The sequence below is a fragment of the Telopea speciosissima genome, chromosome 1 (genome assembly GCF_018873765.1).
Source record: "Telopea speciosissima isolate NSW1024214 ecotype Mountain lineage chromosome 1, Tspe_v1, whole genome shotgun sequence".
NCBI lineage: Eukaryota > Viridiplantae > Streptophyta > Magnoliopsida > Proteales > Proteaceae > Telopea > Telopea speciosissima.
This window is the reverse complement of record NC_057916.1, coordinates 83067340-83085678: the sequence shown is the minus strand read 5'-3', so window position 1 is coordinate 83085678 and position 18339 is coordinate 83067340. Positions and strand designations below refer to the sequence as shown.

The 18339-nt window shown below is 41.9% G+C and overlaps 1 protein-coding gene across 1 annotated transcript; it reads left to right on the top strand.

The window, feature by feature from the left end:
- Positions 1-12482: 12482 nt before the first annotated feature.
- LOC122647570 (scarecrow-like protein 8) lies at positions 12483-14478 on the top strand. The gene has a single exon (XM_043840943.1). It carries the CDS (start codon positions 12550-12552, stop codon positions 14452-14454), a length of 1905 nt encoding a protein of 634 aa, XP_043696878.1. The 5' UTR covers positions 12483-12549; the 3' UTR covers positions 14455-14478.
- Positions 14479-18339: the final 3861 nt, after the last annotated feature.

Sequence of the window (18339 nt, the reverse complement as noted above, 5' to 3'; positions counted from 1 at the left end):
AAATCAGTCATAGCAAATTCATTTCCAAGGTTGTGGATGAATTCATTGAGAAGAGTGTCGTTATCTCCAGTGAGAATGATATCATCTACGTACAGTAGTAGGACCAGTGTGTCTTTGGGTGACCGAAAGGTGAACATAGATGCATCAGCCACACTTTGGGTGAAACCAGTTTGTAAGAGATGATTACTGAAGCGATGGAACCAAGAACGTGGTGCCTGGCGAAGACCATTAATTACCTTGTGTAGACGACATACATGGTTAATTAGGATGGGAGGGATCGACATAGCCAGGGGGTTGTTTCATAAAAAAACTCCTCTAGTAATGTCCCATGCAAAAATGCATTTTTCACATCTAGTTGTCTTATACACCAAGATCTGGAGATAGCAACAGTGAGCATTGTTCGAACTATTGCAGGTTTCACAACAGGGCTGAATGTGTCAGTGAAATCAATCCCGGGTTGTTGATGGAAACCCTGTGCAACAAGTCTAGCCTTATATCGCTAGATAGAACCATCACTTTTAGTTTTGATGCGGTATACCCATTTACAACCCACAATGTTCATGCCTGGATTTGAAGGCACCAAAGTCCATGTAGTGTTTGATAGAAGAGCCTTGTATTCATCTGCCATTGCAGCTACCCAATGTGGATGGCAGCTAGCTTGGCAATAAGTGGTGGGTTCAAACAAAGAAAGGTTAGTGGTGGCGGTAAAGGCCTGAGCTAGGGAATGACGAGTGGTTAATAAGGAGAAAGGTTGTTTAACTTGCCAATTTCCAATTTGTGAGCAAGTCACCATTGGGTGTAAGGTGAGTTATGGAGCTGGTGGTGGTGATGATGACGGGGGAGGTGGTGGTGGTGAAGGCGAGGATATTGTTGGCGATGGTGTTGTGATGGATGTTGATGGAGGGGTGGTAGCAGCTGAAATGGGAGAGTCGGGAGGTGGTATGGAAGGGGTACTATGGAGGGTGGTAGAGGTAAGGGAAGTGCCACAGATGGAGGAGAGAGCTGCGGTAATGGTTTGTCCGAACCATCATGCTCAAAGGGGAAGCATGTTTCATCAAATATGACATGTCTAGATATATAAATTTTATCACTTGAGCGATGGAGGCATCTGTAGCCTTTGTGAAAGGACTGTATCCAAGGAAAATACAAGGCGGTGACTTTGGTGAGAGCTTGTTAGCCTTATATGGGCCAAGATATGGAAAGCAACGACAACCAAATACCCTCGTGAAATGATAATCTGGTTTGCAGCCATAGAGAATCTCATGTGGAGACTGATTTTGTAAAACAGGTGTTGGCAACCTGTTTATAATGTACACAACAGTATTGGAGGCCTCTAGCCAAAATTGTTGTGGTAAATGTGCCTGAAACATCAATGACAACCCTATTTCAGTGATATGGCGATGTTTTCACTCTGCTAGCCCATTTTGTTTCTGAATGTGGGGGCATGAAATGCGTGATACAATGCCGGAGGATCAAGAAATTCTTTGAAAATCCCTTTGGTGAGCTCAAGAGCCCCATCACTTTGAAAATACTGCACACACTTTAAAAGAATATTTTCTGCCAGAGATTTAAAATGTCTAAAACACACAAGAGCATCAGATTTCACATGTAAGGGATATAACCAAGTGTAATGGGTGAATTCATCAATAAATATAATGTAGTATTTATAACCAGAAATAGACATGGTTGGGGAAGGTCCCCATACGTCACAATGGATTACTTCTAAAGGGGAAGTACAAGGAGTAGCGGAAGTAGAAAGTGGTAGCCTATGATGCTTGCCCTATTGACAGGCTTGACAAACTTTATTTAAATGCCTGAAGCTAGGAAAGGAGAACTTATTGGAACGAAGAAGTTGACGAAGAACTGGATTGGAGATGTGCCCTAAACGTTGGTGCCACGTAGATGCAGGTACTCGAGTATTTGCCTAATACCCACTAGTTTTCAACTGTGCCTACAGTCCAGGACTTCTCTTACTTCTGTCCTTGATCATACAAAGAGAAAGGATTCTATCCACCTCATTAGTGATTTTGGTTGAACCTACAACCCATGATCACCCTATCCTGCTTCAACCCTTGGTATACAAAGGCTAGGGTTTATTCCCCCCCCCCCCCCCACAATTTATTGAGCCCATACTATGAGGATGCTATAACACCCCTCTTTAGCATTCTACCGAACAACCAACACAATAACAGTTAATGGGCTTATAGTAATGCCCAACATTACATGCACCATTCTCATTGCAAATTCCCTCAATTTAACAACATACATTGACTAAGGCATATTATCGAACATCTAGCCTACAGTTAATTTTACATAAATGGGAATTTAACAAAAGTAGAACTACTTTCTCGACATAATCCTTTCACCACTTGATTTTCAGAGATGCGCAGTTGTCACCACAATTGTGCCCAATACTCCAATGCACTCCATAATCACTAACACCCAATCTCCACCTTGGCGTTCTTCAACCTTGGGATGTTCCACACAATGCACTCCCACAATATGTCAATATGACACACCCATGATACACATTGGACACCTTCATTATGTCCCAATCACACATGCAAGCACAATATCCATGGCCCCAATTGTGTGTCTAGGCTTGTACTATTTTTCCTGTCTAGGCTTGTACTAGATAATACATCGAACACCTATTGAGCAACTACCCAATAGCCCATTACAATGATAATAAGAACTAAAAATATAAATCCTAACCCTTATAGCATCTAACTAGGTCATGCAACATCAATACACAATCCTAGCTTCATACAATGGGGATTTGAGGAATTACCAAAGTAAATCACTCACTTGGAAGAAACCATGGCATCTACCATCACCAACACCTTCAGCCGGCTCTTGGAGGTCCACTTGAATATAACCGGCCCAAATGCTCCCAATATGTAGTCCAAGCTTCCCTCTTCAAAATATGGGCATTTAGGGTGTTTTCAGCTCACACATGCAGTCCCAAGCTAAACTGCCAATTCTAAATACGTTGGACTAGGTTGGGTTGGGCCGGATCGAGCTGGGCTGGATTCAGTCCGAGGTGTCAACCTTGGTCTAGCCCGGCCATGACTTAGGGTCAGAAATTCTCAGCCCTGACCCACCCTCTAGGCTAGAGTAGCTCAACCCAAGCCCTGTTTGGGCTCAGGCGGGTCAAGGTGGGCTTGGGCCATCAAGGCCTAACTTGAACCCTTAGTTAAAATGTCAAATGGGATGAAAAAAATATATGACAGATTTTACTTTATGGGACTATATATATGTTCACGAGGTTGTAAATTCTTTACCAACTAACTTTATTTGTTTCAGTAAATTTTATTCTATTTAAATCGAATTTGAACCAAAAAACCAAGACCATATACAAACCGAATGAAGCCGAATACAAAAACCGATTAAGAACAGATTAAAACTGAAACGTTTCATCTTTGTTTAAGTTATGAAAACTATTCAATTTCAAATTATACACATCTGTGTCCTAAACCATACTGAAACCGAATAAAAACAAAAACCGAATTGATTGGAACCAAGGTTTAAACAGAATCAGGTATCAAAATTTGTCCGATCAATTCTGATCCAAATGGTTTAGACCAGTCTATCAGAATCGGCCGATTCACCAATCCCTTACCATACGTCTCTTAAAGCCAATTCGACACTCTTCAGGACAAATGCGGGCACCAACCTATTTGTCTCCGAATCGTTATCCCCTCCAATTCCTCACAAATGCGGGCGCCAACCTATTTGCAAGTCTTCTTTAATTTTTCTGGTCTTTCAGTAGATTACGATGAGTGCCCCAATAAATAAATAATAATATAACTTCAAATAAAACAATTAAAAAAAAAAAATGGAATTACCAATGACCAGCTCATCCGTTCTCTTTTAGGCCACTCTCCACATAAGTCCAATTTCCACCACCCCTCCTCTCACGGATTGACGGACGGACGGACGGACGAATGAGAGAGGAGGTGTGAGGACGGGTCCCACCAGGAAACACAAAATCAGGATTTGAATTGATCCTGACTTGGATCGGCTCTATAATGAGTGATTGGATGAGTCAGATTAGTTGGAATCGGAAACCCGATTCTTAGTTGTTCCAACTGAACTATCAAAAAACCCTTTCAATCGGAATCTCTGCTGCTGTCTTCTAGACAGGGGTGAAATGATCGCACTACCCAATGCCCAACACCTACCTGTATGAGGCTGCACCCGACGGCATCCACTGGCGGCAACAGAGGAACCCAATCCAAAACCTTTCCACCTAAAAGTTTGTTATTTTAGTAAAGAAAAAGAGTTGAGCTGCGGGCCTAATCAAGGAAAAGTTTACACCAGAATTGGAAGATTTTCTACGATTCTCTCACCCTACATCCTCTTATTTCCATAATTACCCTCCAAAGAATAATTAAAAAGAAATAACACTTGTGGTTAATTTAGGGTGAGTGGTAGCGAAACGTACGTCCTATCAACTTATTTGCACTGTTTTTTAGTTGTAATTGCAGATTTGATATGAAGTTAATCTAAATCATCCATTGGTTTTTCACTTAATCACCGGTTCACGGCTTTTACGGTGAGAGCCTCATGGTTTGGTCACTTCTTCTGAGTCACTCGTCTCGTCTCCCACCATCTTCGGCCCCCTCCTTGCATTACTTGCATCACATCGCCTATTTTGAACACGAACATGAAGCTGGAAGGAAGATAAGAAACCACCATATCTAGGTAAATCAAACAAAAATTCAAGCAAATTCCTTTCCTCAGTTGTACATCTCCCTTGCAAAAACCACCATATCTAGGTACGATGACTTTGGTTGCAACTCTGCAAAAACAGTCTCTCTCTCTCTCTCTCTCTCTCTCTCTCTCTCTCTCCTCACTAGATTCTTACACGACAATCTATTTACTTTTAATCCCCTTGGGTTCCATATTCCATTGACATTGTTAGTTCAACAATTTTGATTACAAGAGAAATGTCGCTAAACTTAAGAAACAAAGAAAAGAAGTGTAATTTATTCCATTGCATTTCACATCTCATGCCCAATTTCATGGTTCGCCTCCATTTTCAACCTAAAATCTCGTTATAAATTTAACTAAATCTTTAGCAGAGATTTCTACATTTTCTCTTCATATATGTTAATCTCTTGTGTTTGAAAGAGTATGTTTGTAAAAGTTGCAGTCAGTGTATCTGCTTCTGCATATTTAGCTCCCTCAAAAGGGGAGGAAAGATTTTGGAGGCGTTTGGGTTTGTGTAGTCTTGAATGATCCGTGGTCGGTTAGGGCTAGACAGAAAGGTCTATTGTTCAGGTTTTGGTTCCTCAAATTGTTGCGTCAACTCTTGCGGTGAGTGTTGTAGCTGATGGGGTCGGGGCATTGTTCAGGTTTTAGTTCCTCAAATGGTTTCATCAATCCTGTGGTGAGACTATAGCCAATGGGGATGGGGATGGGGGTGAAGATGTCTACACAAAGCAATTTGCGTTGTAGAAGGCAATGGCTGCTAAATCGTTGTCTGCAGTGGATTATGCTCTAAGATTTGAGACTGGAGATTCGATGAGGTTCTTCAAAATTTTAACCTTTCATTAAAGGAACCAACAATGGGGAAGAAGCTCAAGCTCTCTCTGCATGGTGCAGATGGACGGTAAATACTGACGAAGAAATTAGCAGTCCTTTGTTGGGCCTCCTGTGAGTTGTAGGTTGTAGAGAGGGGCGTAGAGAGAGAAGGAGGACAAACCCATCACAAGCTCACAGCAGGAGGTCGCATGATCTGATATGAGATGAGAGTTGCAGAGGATGAGTTCAAGGTAAAAACGGTAACAACCTGTCTCGGTGAATTGAGAGAAAAATGTTCAATGACTGAGATTTAATATAACTAAATCAACGATTGAATTTGATCCACGATCTGTGAACATATTTTCACCCACGTCCTGCCACCTTTTAGCCATTAGGGGTAACAATGTAACATAGGCTGTTCTGTGTTTTTGCCCCACCAAAAAAAATAAAAATGTAACATTGGCTATTTATTCAACACGTGTTACTACAGTTAGCAATGATTCTCCTTAATCCACGTAATAAGGAATTAATATGAATGGGCGAGCGGTAGCAGCGCTATAAAACAATGATGGCAGTGCTCCATCAATCTCAGTCATTGATTTTCTGACATAAAATCTGAATCGTTCAATTTTTTAAAGCACAATTTTATTTATCTTTTAAGTTATTACCGGCTGTTACAGGTCTCTTCTTTCTCTCCTTTTTTACTCCGGAGCTGGATTTCTCACTGGCGCAGACGGAGATCGAGAGACACCGTGAAGTTGATCGCTCTCTCTCTCTCTCTCTCTCTCTCTCTGTCTCCATCGGTTACGGTCAATGAATCTCCATCATCTTCCTAAAGAAAAAAGTGACCCTACTGAGATGAGATGAAAAAAATAGAGCATGGGTAGGGACTGGGATGGGGAAAAAGGGGATGGGGGTGAGGAGTTAGGGGAGGACTAGGGAAGAAGGAAGGCGTGAACAGGGTTGAAAGAGCAATAGTCATCTCCGCCTACATGAGGTACCTATACTGGATGACTCCGTTGGATTCAAGTTCTTGATTTGGGGATTTCTCAGTTGGATTCTTAAGGTTCTAAAGACTCTGTGTTTCTAATCTTCTGAAGTCTCGCACCCCCGAAAAAGTAAAAAAAATTTCTTAACTTTCTACGAAGAACAACATTGTTCAACACATTATTGATTGAGGTCTCTGACAATGGTCTTAAAAAATAGCTGGTTTTCAAGAAAAATTTTAGTCAACCCTTATGTTTCCACAGTCATACTCATACATCAGTCCTTGTAGGATTTGGGTTTGCAAATCCTGAACCTGTTTAAAATTCCTTACCCTTAACCACAAAAATTAATCTACCATTAATAAAGAAGACGAAGACTAGCAATTCAAAGCCAATCTACCATTACTCTGTTTCTGTTTTTCTGTTGTTATCTTCCTTCATGTGTCCATGGTTGTACAAAGTACAAGTTAGATTTTCTCTCTCTATATTTATTTAGAATTGATGCAAATGGTGTAAACGAGGGTAGGTTCGGCCGTAGGGAGAAGAGTTGGGGCGATAGTGTTTGTCGCTTTTGCAAAAGAGAAGGAGAGAGGCGACGTTGCAGGGGTCTTCAGCGTGTGACGAAGATGAAGAAGAAAATGACTAAGAACTAGGCGGTGGTGTTCGTCACCTCTTTTTGCTTCTTCCCTTCTTCTAAATAGAACTAGGGCTCCAGCGGCGGTGGTCCTTGGAGAAGAAAACTAGGGTTTAGCCGGTTATGGGTTAAAATTTTGAACAGTTAGGATTTTTTGGATTAAAATCAATGGTTGATCTTGACTTGGTGTGTTTAACGTTGCATTTATCCATCTTTATCACTCGCGCTGCGACTTTTTTCCTTTTTGTTTGTGCTTCAAAAATTGAACGGTTCAGATTTTATGTTCGAAAATCAATAACTGAGATTGATGGAGCACTGCCATCCTTGTTTTATAAAGGCAGCGCTGCGACCTTTTAGCCTTTATGAATTAGGCGAGAAAAGAACCCGAGAGGGAGAGAGAGAAAAAAAGAAAGTTGATTGGATTGGTGGTTCAGTTTCTAACAAATTTCTTCTCTTTCCGGCTCCCCAGGTTTATCACCCCTCCGCACGCAACCATGGAGAGACAGATTAAAAAAGGTTTTTGATTATGGAGTAATTGCGTCTGTTTGAAGGTACACGTACAAGACAATACCCTGTGCTGAGCTTTTCTCCGGTTAACACACACAAAATTCTCTCTCTCCCTCCCTCCCTCCCTCCCTCCCTCCTCCAAACTTTCCGCTCTCTTTGTTTCCTCACGAAACCCCTGAACCACGCATGGTTTGACCAATCAGCATCAGATTGGTCGGGTCGAGACAATTCATATCGGTGTTGGCAAATTACTGATATTGATTCCTGGCGGATCCAATATCGGAGGATTGGTACAGATGAAGGGTAAAGTAGTTAAAAAAAAAAAAAAACGTTTTTTTAATGAGCACAAAAACAAATCTGTCCGACGAGACCGATATCGATCGCTAAATCCCTTGAACCGAGTCGAGAGGGAAGCATAGCCCAATCAAGTGTTGTTTAAAAGTAGGGGTATTATTGGGATTCAAATCCTCTATTATTGAGTTTCCTGGCAAGACCATGCTATTAAGACACAGTGAGACGCACAATGATCGCCTTATCCCCACTCGGATAAAGCGCTCGACCAAGAGTAAGACAGTCATTGCACGCCTGATCATGTCTTGGCAACACGATCCTGCCAGGTAGCTTTGCAGTAGAGGCTCCAAATTGATGTTACTGTTGAGATTCAAGTAAAAGCAATGATCTCATGTCAAATGTGAATAATTCGTTGTCAATGTTGATAAGAATTTGGATACCCTTTCCTAAATAATTAGTTTTTAAGGATGGAGGCATATATGCTGACTCTAGTCTACGTGCTTCTTTAAAAATTAAATCTATATTCCACATGTGTTCCTGTATGAAAAGGGATATTCTTGTATGTTCACGATGTAAAAACTTATAAGAATGATCAATGAGATTTCTATGGTACTTCCATTATTCTCTTAATAGAAATTAATCAACTACATGCTGCCCCTTCACGTAACACAGGGGTGTATGAAATAAGCATTGCACCCATGGTCATTTCCATCTTTTCAGAGAGCTGTGGTAGTCATTACACACGCCCCTGTGTTTGTCTGAGCATGGAGACGGCATAACTTACATGACCAATAAGCCGTCAAAGACCTTCCTTCCTTTATTCAAATTACTTAATCACAAAAAAATAATATTCTGAATAATACTATTAGATTAGTTAAGTAACTTAATGGCCATCTAAAAGCACCATAAGGAGACACATGGTTGGCACACAATTTAAGTCACGATTTCTCAAAATCCCCACCGTTCGTATGGATAATATATATATTTTTTTTTGTAAAGGTGAAATGGGGCGAGAGTCAACGAACATGAATACTAACTCCAAAGTCCAACTGGATGGATGGGTTGGTCGCGAAACGGACAAAGCAGACGGGAGAGTATTAGTAATAGCTATCGGAGAGTTGGAAGAGAGAATATGAGATAACTTAGAAGGAATTGCAAACCCCCAAAAATTTATTATTACATTAATTCCTAACATCAATACAATAATTTCATTTAATTACATTACATTAAGAATTAATTATTGATTTCATTCAACATTTTCAATATGGTGGGGCCCGGGGGTTGTGAAAGCCGACCATGCATGCGTATGCACAATTTGATTCTTTTACTTCCGCTTGCCCCTATTATCGTTTGCGTCCTACACACAAGCAAGGCAGAATGTACCGCCTTACTCTTTCCGCTTGTGCACATGCTTTGCCCTTTAGATTCCTTGTGTGCAGTGCTTTTCTTTCTTCAGAATACGGACCTATAAGTGTTGTGGTACTTCTACTTTATTACCTGCCGCTAACGCCTAACCTACGGCTCCTTCTGTTCACTCTCCAGTACCAGTTCGTTACTTATTCATTAATACCCCTCCCCTCTTCGCAGCCAGTTACTTAAAGGTGCTTACAAGGTAAAAGGTTTAATGTGCATTAACTATTCACGATCGTACTTTCACCTTCAACTTTTGAATGGAAAGAAAAGGTTTGTGTTATTAAGCATAGGGTTTTAATGCATTTTTTATATTTATTTTTTTGAGTAGTCCTACTCTTCTTATTTAATGGGGGAGGATAGGTGTGAATTACAACGTTTGAATCCAAGACCTCCTAGTAGCAATAAGCTTAATGTATTATATTGATACTAGTATTGGTCTCGTCAATACTCATATTGATACTAATATAGGTCGATTGTATTATGTCTAATCAAATCATTTTACCCATCAAAATATCAATACGTGGTTTTTTGAACCATTTTTCCCTCCCTTGTTTTGGATGGATTCCACCAATACGTATTTGTATCGATCACAATCAATATCAATATTTATTAGTCGAATCGATTTTGACATATAAAACCATGTGCATGCGGCACTATGCCTCCTCACATGAATTACTATATTAAATTATTAATTCTCTCACAAAGAGAGAAATAATAAGTAAAAAAAAGAAGTTTGAAGGGGTGGAGGCTACTCCACTTGCTTAGAGAACCCTCTCCATTAAAATAAAAATGAAAAGAAACAAAGGATACCAATCATTCATTAGTAGGGGAGTCAAAGCTAGACTTGACTGGTTGAAGCTCCAACCAGCTAGTTAATAATCCAATGCTAGGTCTAGCCCGATCGAATTTTTTTCTTTTGGGGAGACAGGAGGGGTATCCGACTTTAGGCCGACTAAATCCCCCCTAGGCTCATACATGACCCCCGCACCACGCACGAACCGGGAGCTTCTGGGCCCTAGTGAGCCTTAGGCGGGTGGCCCCAAGAAATTATACAACGGCAAAGGTTTGATCACGAGACCTCGCTTCCTGAGGCGGGTAGCCCGATTATTATTTGGGTGTTCATAGTGCTTCGTTTGTAGCCCCTTGGATGGCCATGATCGACCTTTCATAGCCCGTTTATGGCCTGATCAACTCGTTGATGACATGTTTTCAGTAAACACCAATTATAGCTTGATTAGTTTGATTAATTTGACCCCATATGAATCGATAATTGATTTAAGCAAATATGTAACGCGTCCATATCTAACCTACAAAGTCTATCTAACTAAATAATGCGATAACAACGTCGGGCTTTAAATTAAAAGGACCAACTAGGGTCGATCAAAATGGATCGATTGAGACCCCCACTCACCAGTAAGGTTGTCAATGAGTAACCACTAAGGCAGTAACCAAGTATCAAATCTGGATCTGGATCGAATACCCAATTTTGATGCGGATTGAATTTAATATGGTTAAGTCCTGGATCTGAAAATGGTTTTATAATTCGGATCCGAATCTACCCATCTATCCGGCGGATCTATTTGGATCCAGACCGAATACCCGCCTTAAAAATTAACATAAAACTCTAATATTTTATTAAGTTTAATAGACTCTAGTTGACGCCTTGACGGTTACGTGATTAACTTAATTCACATTTCTTTCTCTTTAGTCTTTACCGTTTCATCTTCCCCTTCTTCCTCTTTAATCTTTACTGTTCCAATTAGATTAATATTCTATCAATATTTCTTTTACTTAAGGAAGTCATATATTTTGATCTCAAACTTTTGCTTTGCGTTGTCTCGTGAATATCATAACCGAACGAGAACTGAATGACATAACTGAATTTAAATTGAATATAATAACCAGATAAGAACTGAATACAAGAATCGGATTGTAACCAGATCCAAATCGAAACCGTTCAAGAAAGGTTATGGTATTCAATTCTAGAAACGCTCCTAGACTTGGTACGGATTTGGATCTCACTGCCATTGTTTGGAATCGAATCAGACCCGGACCGAATATCCGGTTCTGTATCCAATTGACACCCTTACTCACTAGTAAAGTTTGAGGAATGAGTATCGAATCGTCCGAATCAGGTGATTTGTATAAAAAATCGGTCGACAACAATATCGATTCCGAGGTTATCGTATATTGAAGGGTAAAAAAAATCCGTTGTTCAGAGAAAACCAACGATTTGAATTGGTATTGGATCAGTATCGGACCAGGATCCTCTGCAGTACTGACGGGGCGACAGTGCACATCCGACGGTATAACAGAGGCCATATGACCCACATGGCCCACATGATCTCCGCTGTACCGTCCGATGTGCACCGCCGCCCCGCCATGTATTGAAGAGAATTTTAATTCCTCAGTATCGGCCACCGATTACTAAAACCGTGATCGCCATTGAAGCAATGAGATATTCTTTTTCTCTCATTTCAACTTATTTACTTTAGAAGCGATGATCTGGATCTTCTTTGCAGGAAACTTTAAGGAGATTTCAATTGTTTAATACTTTTTTATTTATGAGAATCGTGGGGACACTTTACTCCTCACAGAGATGTTTTTTTAATGGTGGGAGCTTCGCCACTGGATTTTGAAATTCTGCAAGAAGACGTCAAGAGGGAACACTGAACCGACGGGTGGAGGTGAAAACTGCATCAACGAACCGGTTATCGACAGTTACGAGAGAGGAAGAGAAGACGATATGAATTCTGGGTTAAGTGGTTGAGTGGTTTCAACTTCCAAATTCCAAATTTAAGAAAGGATCCCACAAAAAGGGTAGTTAAAAAACACGATTAGTGGGAGGAGGAGACAGAGAGGGGCGAATGCTATGCTAGTTGGAAACGGAAATCGATGCTTCTGAAACCCCACCACACCGATTAAGCCAATGACCCAACCCGGTTATTATGACGGGAAGGGAATCGATTCGTTCTGGGGGCATTAAGGGAAAGCGCAAAATCTCTGCTTTCAACCTCTATCTCTCTTCTCTCTGATCAACTTTTTGTTGGTTGTTTCTTTGTTTGTTACCTTCATGCCTCCTCCCATTGATCCCAGTCTCTCTCATCTTCACCTTTTCTCTTAGATTCGATCTTTGGCTCTGCTAATTCTTTCCCATAACATCTTTCCACAATCTAGTTTTTCCCGACAATGTCGTCTGGGTACCCAGGCGGTGCCGATTTTTACAACTCTGCTGGGATCGGCCGAGGTTCGGCCGTGATTAACAATGACCAAGTTCGGTATCGATCTCAACTGGGAGGTATTCTCCTTGACGGGTCTTCAACAGCAATCCTTCCTCGTCAAACCGATATGGTTGCAAAAAGACCTCTTTCAGAACTAGAGATACAGCAACAGTTGCAAAAACAACAACAACAACAGCAACAGCAGTTGGGAGCGGGAGCCTTTCTCAGGTCCGTCAAACAGAGGAGTTACCATTATGCATCTCCTATATCTCCTCTTTCTCCGGTCGATTTCTCACCGCCGGACTTCTCCGGTGCTGCAGCTCTTGCCGCACCGTCGTCGACTTTATCAGGAAGGTATGGTCTTCCCCTTTTGCAACAGCTTCGGTCGCATTCCATTAACCCCAACAACCACCACCAAAGCAATATCCCTTCTTTGCCCGGATTATCCTTCAGTAATTGTCTACCGCCCAACAACAATCGAGCCGTGGTTTTAGATTCGGAGCCTGAATCAGAGAAAAAGATGAGGAACCAGCTTCAAGAGCTGGAGAAACAGCTCTTAGATGATATCGATGAAGATGAAGGAGATGCCGGTTCGGTTATTACCAACAATAATAGTGAGTGGAGCGAAACCGCGAACCTGATTACCACCCCCATTCAGAAGCAGAACCAGAAGCCTCTCTCGCCTTCCTCGACCTCATCATCGTCTTCGTCTTCGTCATCCTCTTCTTTAACGTCGCCATATTCTTGTTCTTCGAAACAGTCTTTGCTTGACGCCGCTGCCGCCATTTCCGAAGGGAAGATGGAAGCAACGACGGCGACTCTTGCGAGGCTGAAGCAAGTCTCGAACGCGAGAGGCGATCCGGAGCAGAGGTTGACGGCTTACATGGTCTCTGCTCTCCAGTCCCGAGGTAACCCAGCTGAGAATCCTCCACCGGTGGCGGAGCTCTGCAGTAACGAGCACGTGAATGCAACGCAAATGTTGTATGAGGTGTCCCCTTGTTTCAAGCTTGGGTTCATGGCGGCCAATCTTGCCATCTTAGAAGCAACGAGCGACCAACCCAATAATGTACACGTCGTCGATTTCGACATCGGACAGGGCAGCCAGTACATGACACTCATCCATGCCTTTGCCGAGCGACAATCGGGCAAGCCCATCGTCGTTAAGATCACCGCCGTCATCGAACCTGGCAGCAGCAACTACAACGAGGACGGATTAGGATTACGAGTGGTGGGTGATCGGCTGAAAAAACTAGCGGAGCGAGTGGGTGTCAATCTTAAATTCAACGCCGTGAGTCGGAAAATGGCTGATCTGGACAGGGAAGCATTGGAGAGTGACGCCGACGAGGCGCTGGCGGTGAATTTCGCATTCTGGCTGTACAGAATGCCAGACGAGAGTGTGTCGACGGAGAACCGTCGGGACCAATTGCTGAGAGTGGTGAAGAAGTTGTGCCCTCGGGTGGTGACGCTAGTGGAGCAGGAGATGAATGCCAACACAGCACCCTTCGGTGCTCGGGTAGCCGAGGCCTCCGTGTACTACGGTGCTCTGTTTGACTCGCTCGACGCCACCATGGCTCGGGACGGCGCAGTGCGAATTCGAGTGGAGGAATGCTTGGGGCGGAAGGCGGCCAACACGGTTGCATGCGAGGGGTGGGAGAGGGTGGAGCGGTGCGAGGTGTTTGGCAAGTGGCGGGCTCGGATGGGGATGGCCGGCTTCGAGGCGAGGTCTCTGAGTCAACAGATGTCCGAGTCTTTGCGTTCCAAACTCAGCGAAATGACTCGGAACCATCCGGGTTTCACCATTAAGCAAGAAGGCGGAGGGATCGTTTTCGGGTGGATGGGTCGAGTGCTTACTGTAGCATCCGCATGGCGTTAATAATTCTCGATACTAAATACTAATTTTAAGCCGTCCATCTGGCATCTCCATTGAGATCGATAGATAGATAAATAGATATTCTCTCTCTCTCACATTCCCACTGCCACTGTATAAGTGGTACCTGGCCCCTTTCTCTTTCTGGGTTTTGTTTCTTTCTTCCACTCTGATTATCGTGATTTATGATCATCCCTTTGATGAGCCTTTATTTATTTAATTTGACTCCCCCCCTCCCCCCACCCCTCTTATAATTAAATTGGTGGGTTCCGTCCCCTTCTTCTTTTGATTTATTTAGTTATAAAGGTCTGTATGACATTTGGTACTTCATAATAATGTTATTGTGCGGCCGCTGGTATATCATTATCATGTATGGGAGGGACTTGATAGGAAGCATCGTTTAAAGTTTGGGGGTCCTATTAACCTGCCACGTGTCTACTCGCTTAAGTTCTCACCCAAAAGAGGTTGTTACGGATGGGGGTTGATTTCCTTGTAGCAACTAGCAAGTCATATTACACAGTCCAATTTACCCTCCAAAAAAATAAAATAAAATAAAAAAAATAATAATAAAAAATATATATATATATATTACACGGTCCACATGTTTGTAGCCGAAAAAAATGAATAAATAAAATAAGGTAAAATAATAGAAGAAAACCAGCGCTTGAGACTTGAGAATAGGCCTGTAAATGGATCGGATTCGACTCGGATACAGATCGGATGTTATCAAATCCAGTTATTCTCTAGCTGAATATGGATCGGGATGGATTTGAATGTGGATCGAATTTAGAGTTTTGATCATCAATTTATATTTACATTTCTTCCTTGTGTGCCACCCTCCCTCATTTAGAATTTTATTATTATAATTTTTTTTGCTAAGATAACAATGCCTTTTCCTCGAAAAAGATCTCTAATTGGTAGTGTTTCCTATGCTCTCCAATGGGTGAGCACGCTTGGGTATCTACCCAGGGAGTAGAGGTGTCATCTTGTGTGAGAGGGTATAGGAACACCACCAAATAGAGATCTCTTGTCTCTCCTTTCATTAATCTTTTGGAAAAGGGTGGGGAATTGCGGTGTAGATGTCAGGCTGTTTGACCCTTGCACCAATGTAGGGGCCAATGAAAGAACATAGGGAGGCATCCAATAGGGGTGAGGTTGTCATTTTGCTCTGCCTGTGTCTAGGTGGAGACGTCACACACCTTGGCAGCGTTCTTGCACCGGATACGAGAATGCATAAAAAGGCCATTCAGCCCCTAATGAAACTGAAAATATCATTCAAATCAATGCGTCTGTGCACTTTCATTGACCCCGCCCTTCTCTTGCCAAAAAAAAAACAAATAGAATTTTTTTTTTGGTGAGTAGGTGTGGGCTTCCCGTTCCACGCTTGCTCAGAGAGCCGTCTCCCATTAATTAATAAGCAAAGCAAGCTAAAGTGGCCCAAAAATCGTGGATTTCTTGGATTAAATAGTCCCTACGCCTCGACCTCCCCGGCATTGGGCAGGGCTGGACAGACAAGGCAGCGGGCAGCAAGATAGAACAAAGTCAATAGATTTGCATGCCTCTATGCCTATTAAACCTCATAAATTTCATCCACCCAAAATGGGCCAAAGCCTTAAGAACCTTTGGTGACTTGTGGGCCAAAGCCAAGTACTGCTTCCGCTATCAAACATGAGAGAATAGAAAGCTACCAAACATGAAAGAAATAGAAAAAAAAACAGAAAGGCAAATTTCAAACCTTCCATTGGATGATCACCACTAAGCATTTAGCCATTGGATTCTTGAAAATAAAATCCAACCCAACCCATCCAATCCTCTTGTCTTCTTCTTTTACTTTAGTGGGAGCTCATCGGACCATAAAAATCACAGTTCATTACAATGTCCTTGACTTTGGTGGCTATAACAGTAACAACATCAGCTTCTCTATGATTATTTGAATTGTAGGAGAACTTGTCCCTAAAATTCGGCTTTGTAAGGTAAGATAAGGGAATCCAAGGCCAAATCAATCTTCATCAAGTCTTTTACGAAATCGATGTAGGATCAACCCTCCATACCACTAGTTTAGGATTGTAACATATGATGATGATGACTCTTTCCTTTGGCTATAACTTTGTGGCTTAGATGCTTTTTTTTTTTTTGGAGTTACCAATTTTTTTTTTGTTTAGGAGGGGTATCCGACGTTAGGCTGACTAAATCCTCCCTGGACTCGTACATGAACCCTGCACCACGCATAAATCGAGAGCTTCTGGATCCTAATGAGCCTCAGGTGGGTGACTCCAAGAAATTATGCAGCGGCGAATGTTTGATCACAAGACCTCGTTTCGTGGGTTGGATTACCAATTTACATCAACAATCTGCTACTACCCTCACGATTTCTCCATATGAATATACGCTATCTGCCTTGTTAGCTGTAATACACAATATTTTCACAATATTACAGCTAACATGCCCAATCTTTTATTAGTGGAATGGTTTTTATTGAGGGCAAATCTGTCAAAATAAAGGCAAGAGTGGGAAACGTAACTTCTTCTTTTTTCTTTCTTTTTGATAGTGATATCATGGAAAATTATCTCCTCTCGCTCGGGCAGAGTGTTTGGGCAAGGGTAGGGCGGTCATTCCAAGCCCCCCTTGTTAGAGGAACTGAGAAACTGGGCCGGGCAGGGAACTGGAGGTGATAAAGATCCGTGATATCACACAAACCACACGCCAATCCCAAAAGATTAACGGACTTTATATACACAACACATACCACACTCACACTCACACACCCAATGTGAAACTAAAACCCATGCACCCAATGCACAAAATGAAACAAATTTTTTTTTTATAGTGATATCACACAAACCATACACCACAAAACTTGTCTCTCCCGATGCCATCTTATTTCCTAAGAGGAGTATACTGGCCTGCTGTAGCCAGGGTAGTCAACTGGTCGGGCTTAGTTGGACCTCACAATGCTTAAAGCCTGCACTGTGTCCACCCGTTTATATAATCGGGCTGGGCCTAAACGGGCTCGGTTGGGATCGAGCTACTATAATCGGGCTGTGGGCATGTTTAAGTCAAAATCAAATCGAAACCGTTTACCGAAAACGAACCGAACTATGAAACCGTTTAATAAATGGTGGTTATGGTTTCAAAATTGAGGCCGTTTCGTTAAACGATTTGAGTCAAACCGAACCGTTAAACTGAATAAACCGTTTAACACTCTTGAATGTACATAAATGTGGCAAAACCAAATAGAAATCGTTTACCAAACCGTTTAATAAATGGTTCGATTATGGTTTCAAAATTGAAACCGTTTACTTAAACGGTTTAAATCGAACCGAACCGTTTAACCGAAATGACCCGTTTAACAAGCTTACTACTGGGCTCTAAACGGTGCAGCCACAAGGACTGAAGAGAAAATCAAAAAAATGAGAAGAACCATTCAAGATGTCCATTTTGACCCATTTCATCTTGGTCAAGTCAATTTTGAATATAATGGGCTTATCAGGATAAGATACTATGTGTGGACTATGGAGTAGAAGTAGTTTAGCTTGCAGGTTCAATGGGCAAGTCGTTGATTGATATACAAGATATGGGGCCTAATACAACACTGAGCTGATCATTATTTTCTCCCATTTAAATACCAATTATGAAATAAAACGTCTCATACTCAAGCAATTGTTGTTTTACAACATATGATGAGAAGAAAACAGTATATAACAAAATCAGACACAACCACACAGGGGCGATCCGGTGAGGGAAAGGGAGGGGAATTTTAAAGTTAAAGGGTCGGGTTAGGTCGTGCTATAACTAAGCGAGCTAGGTTAGGCCTGGAATCGGTTAGTTGATCGGGTGCCTGACAGGCTAGAATCTCACATTGAGACCGCCCAATTACTAAACGTGCCAGGC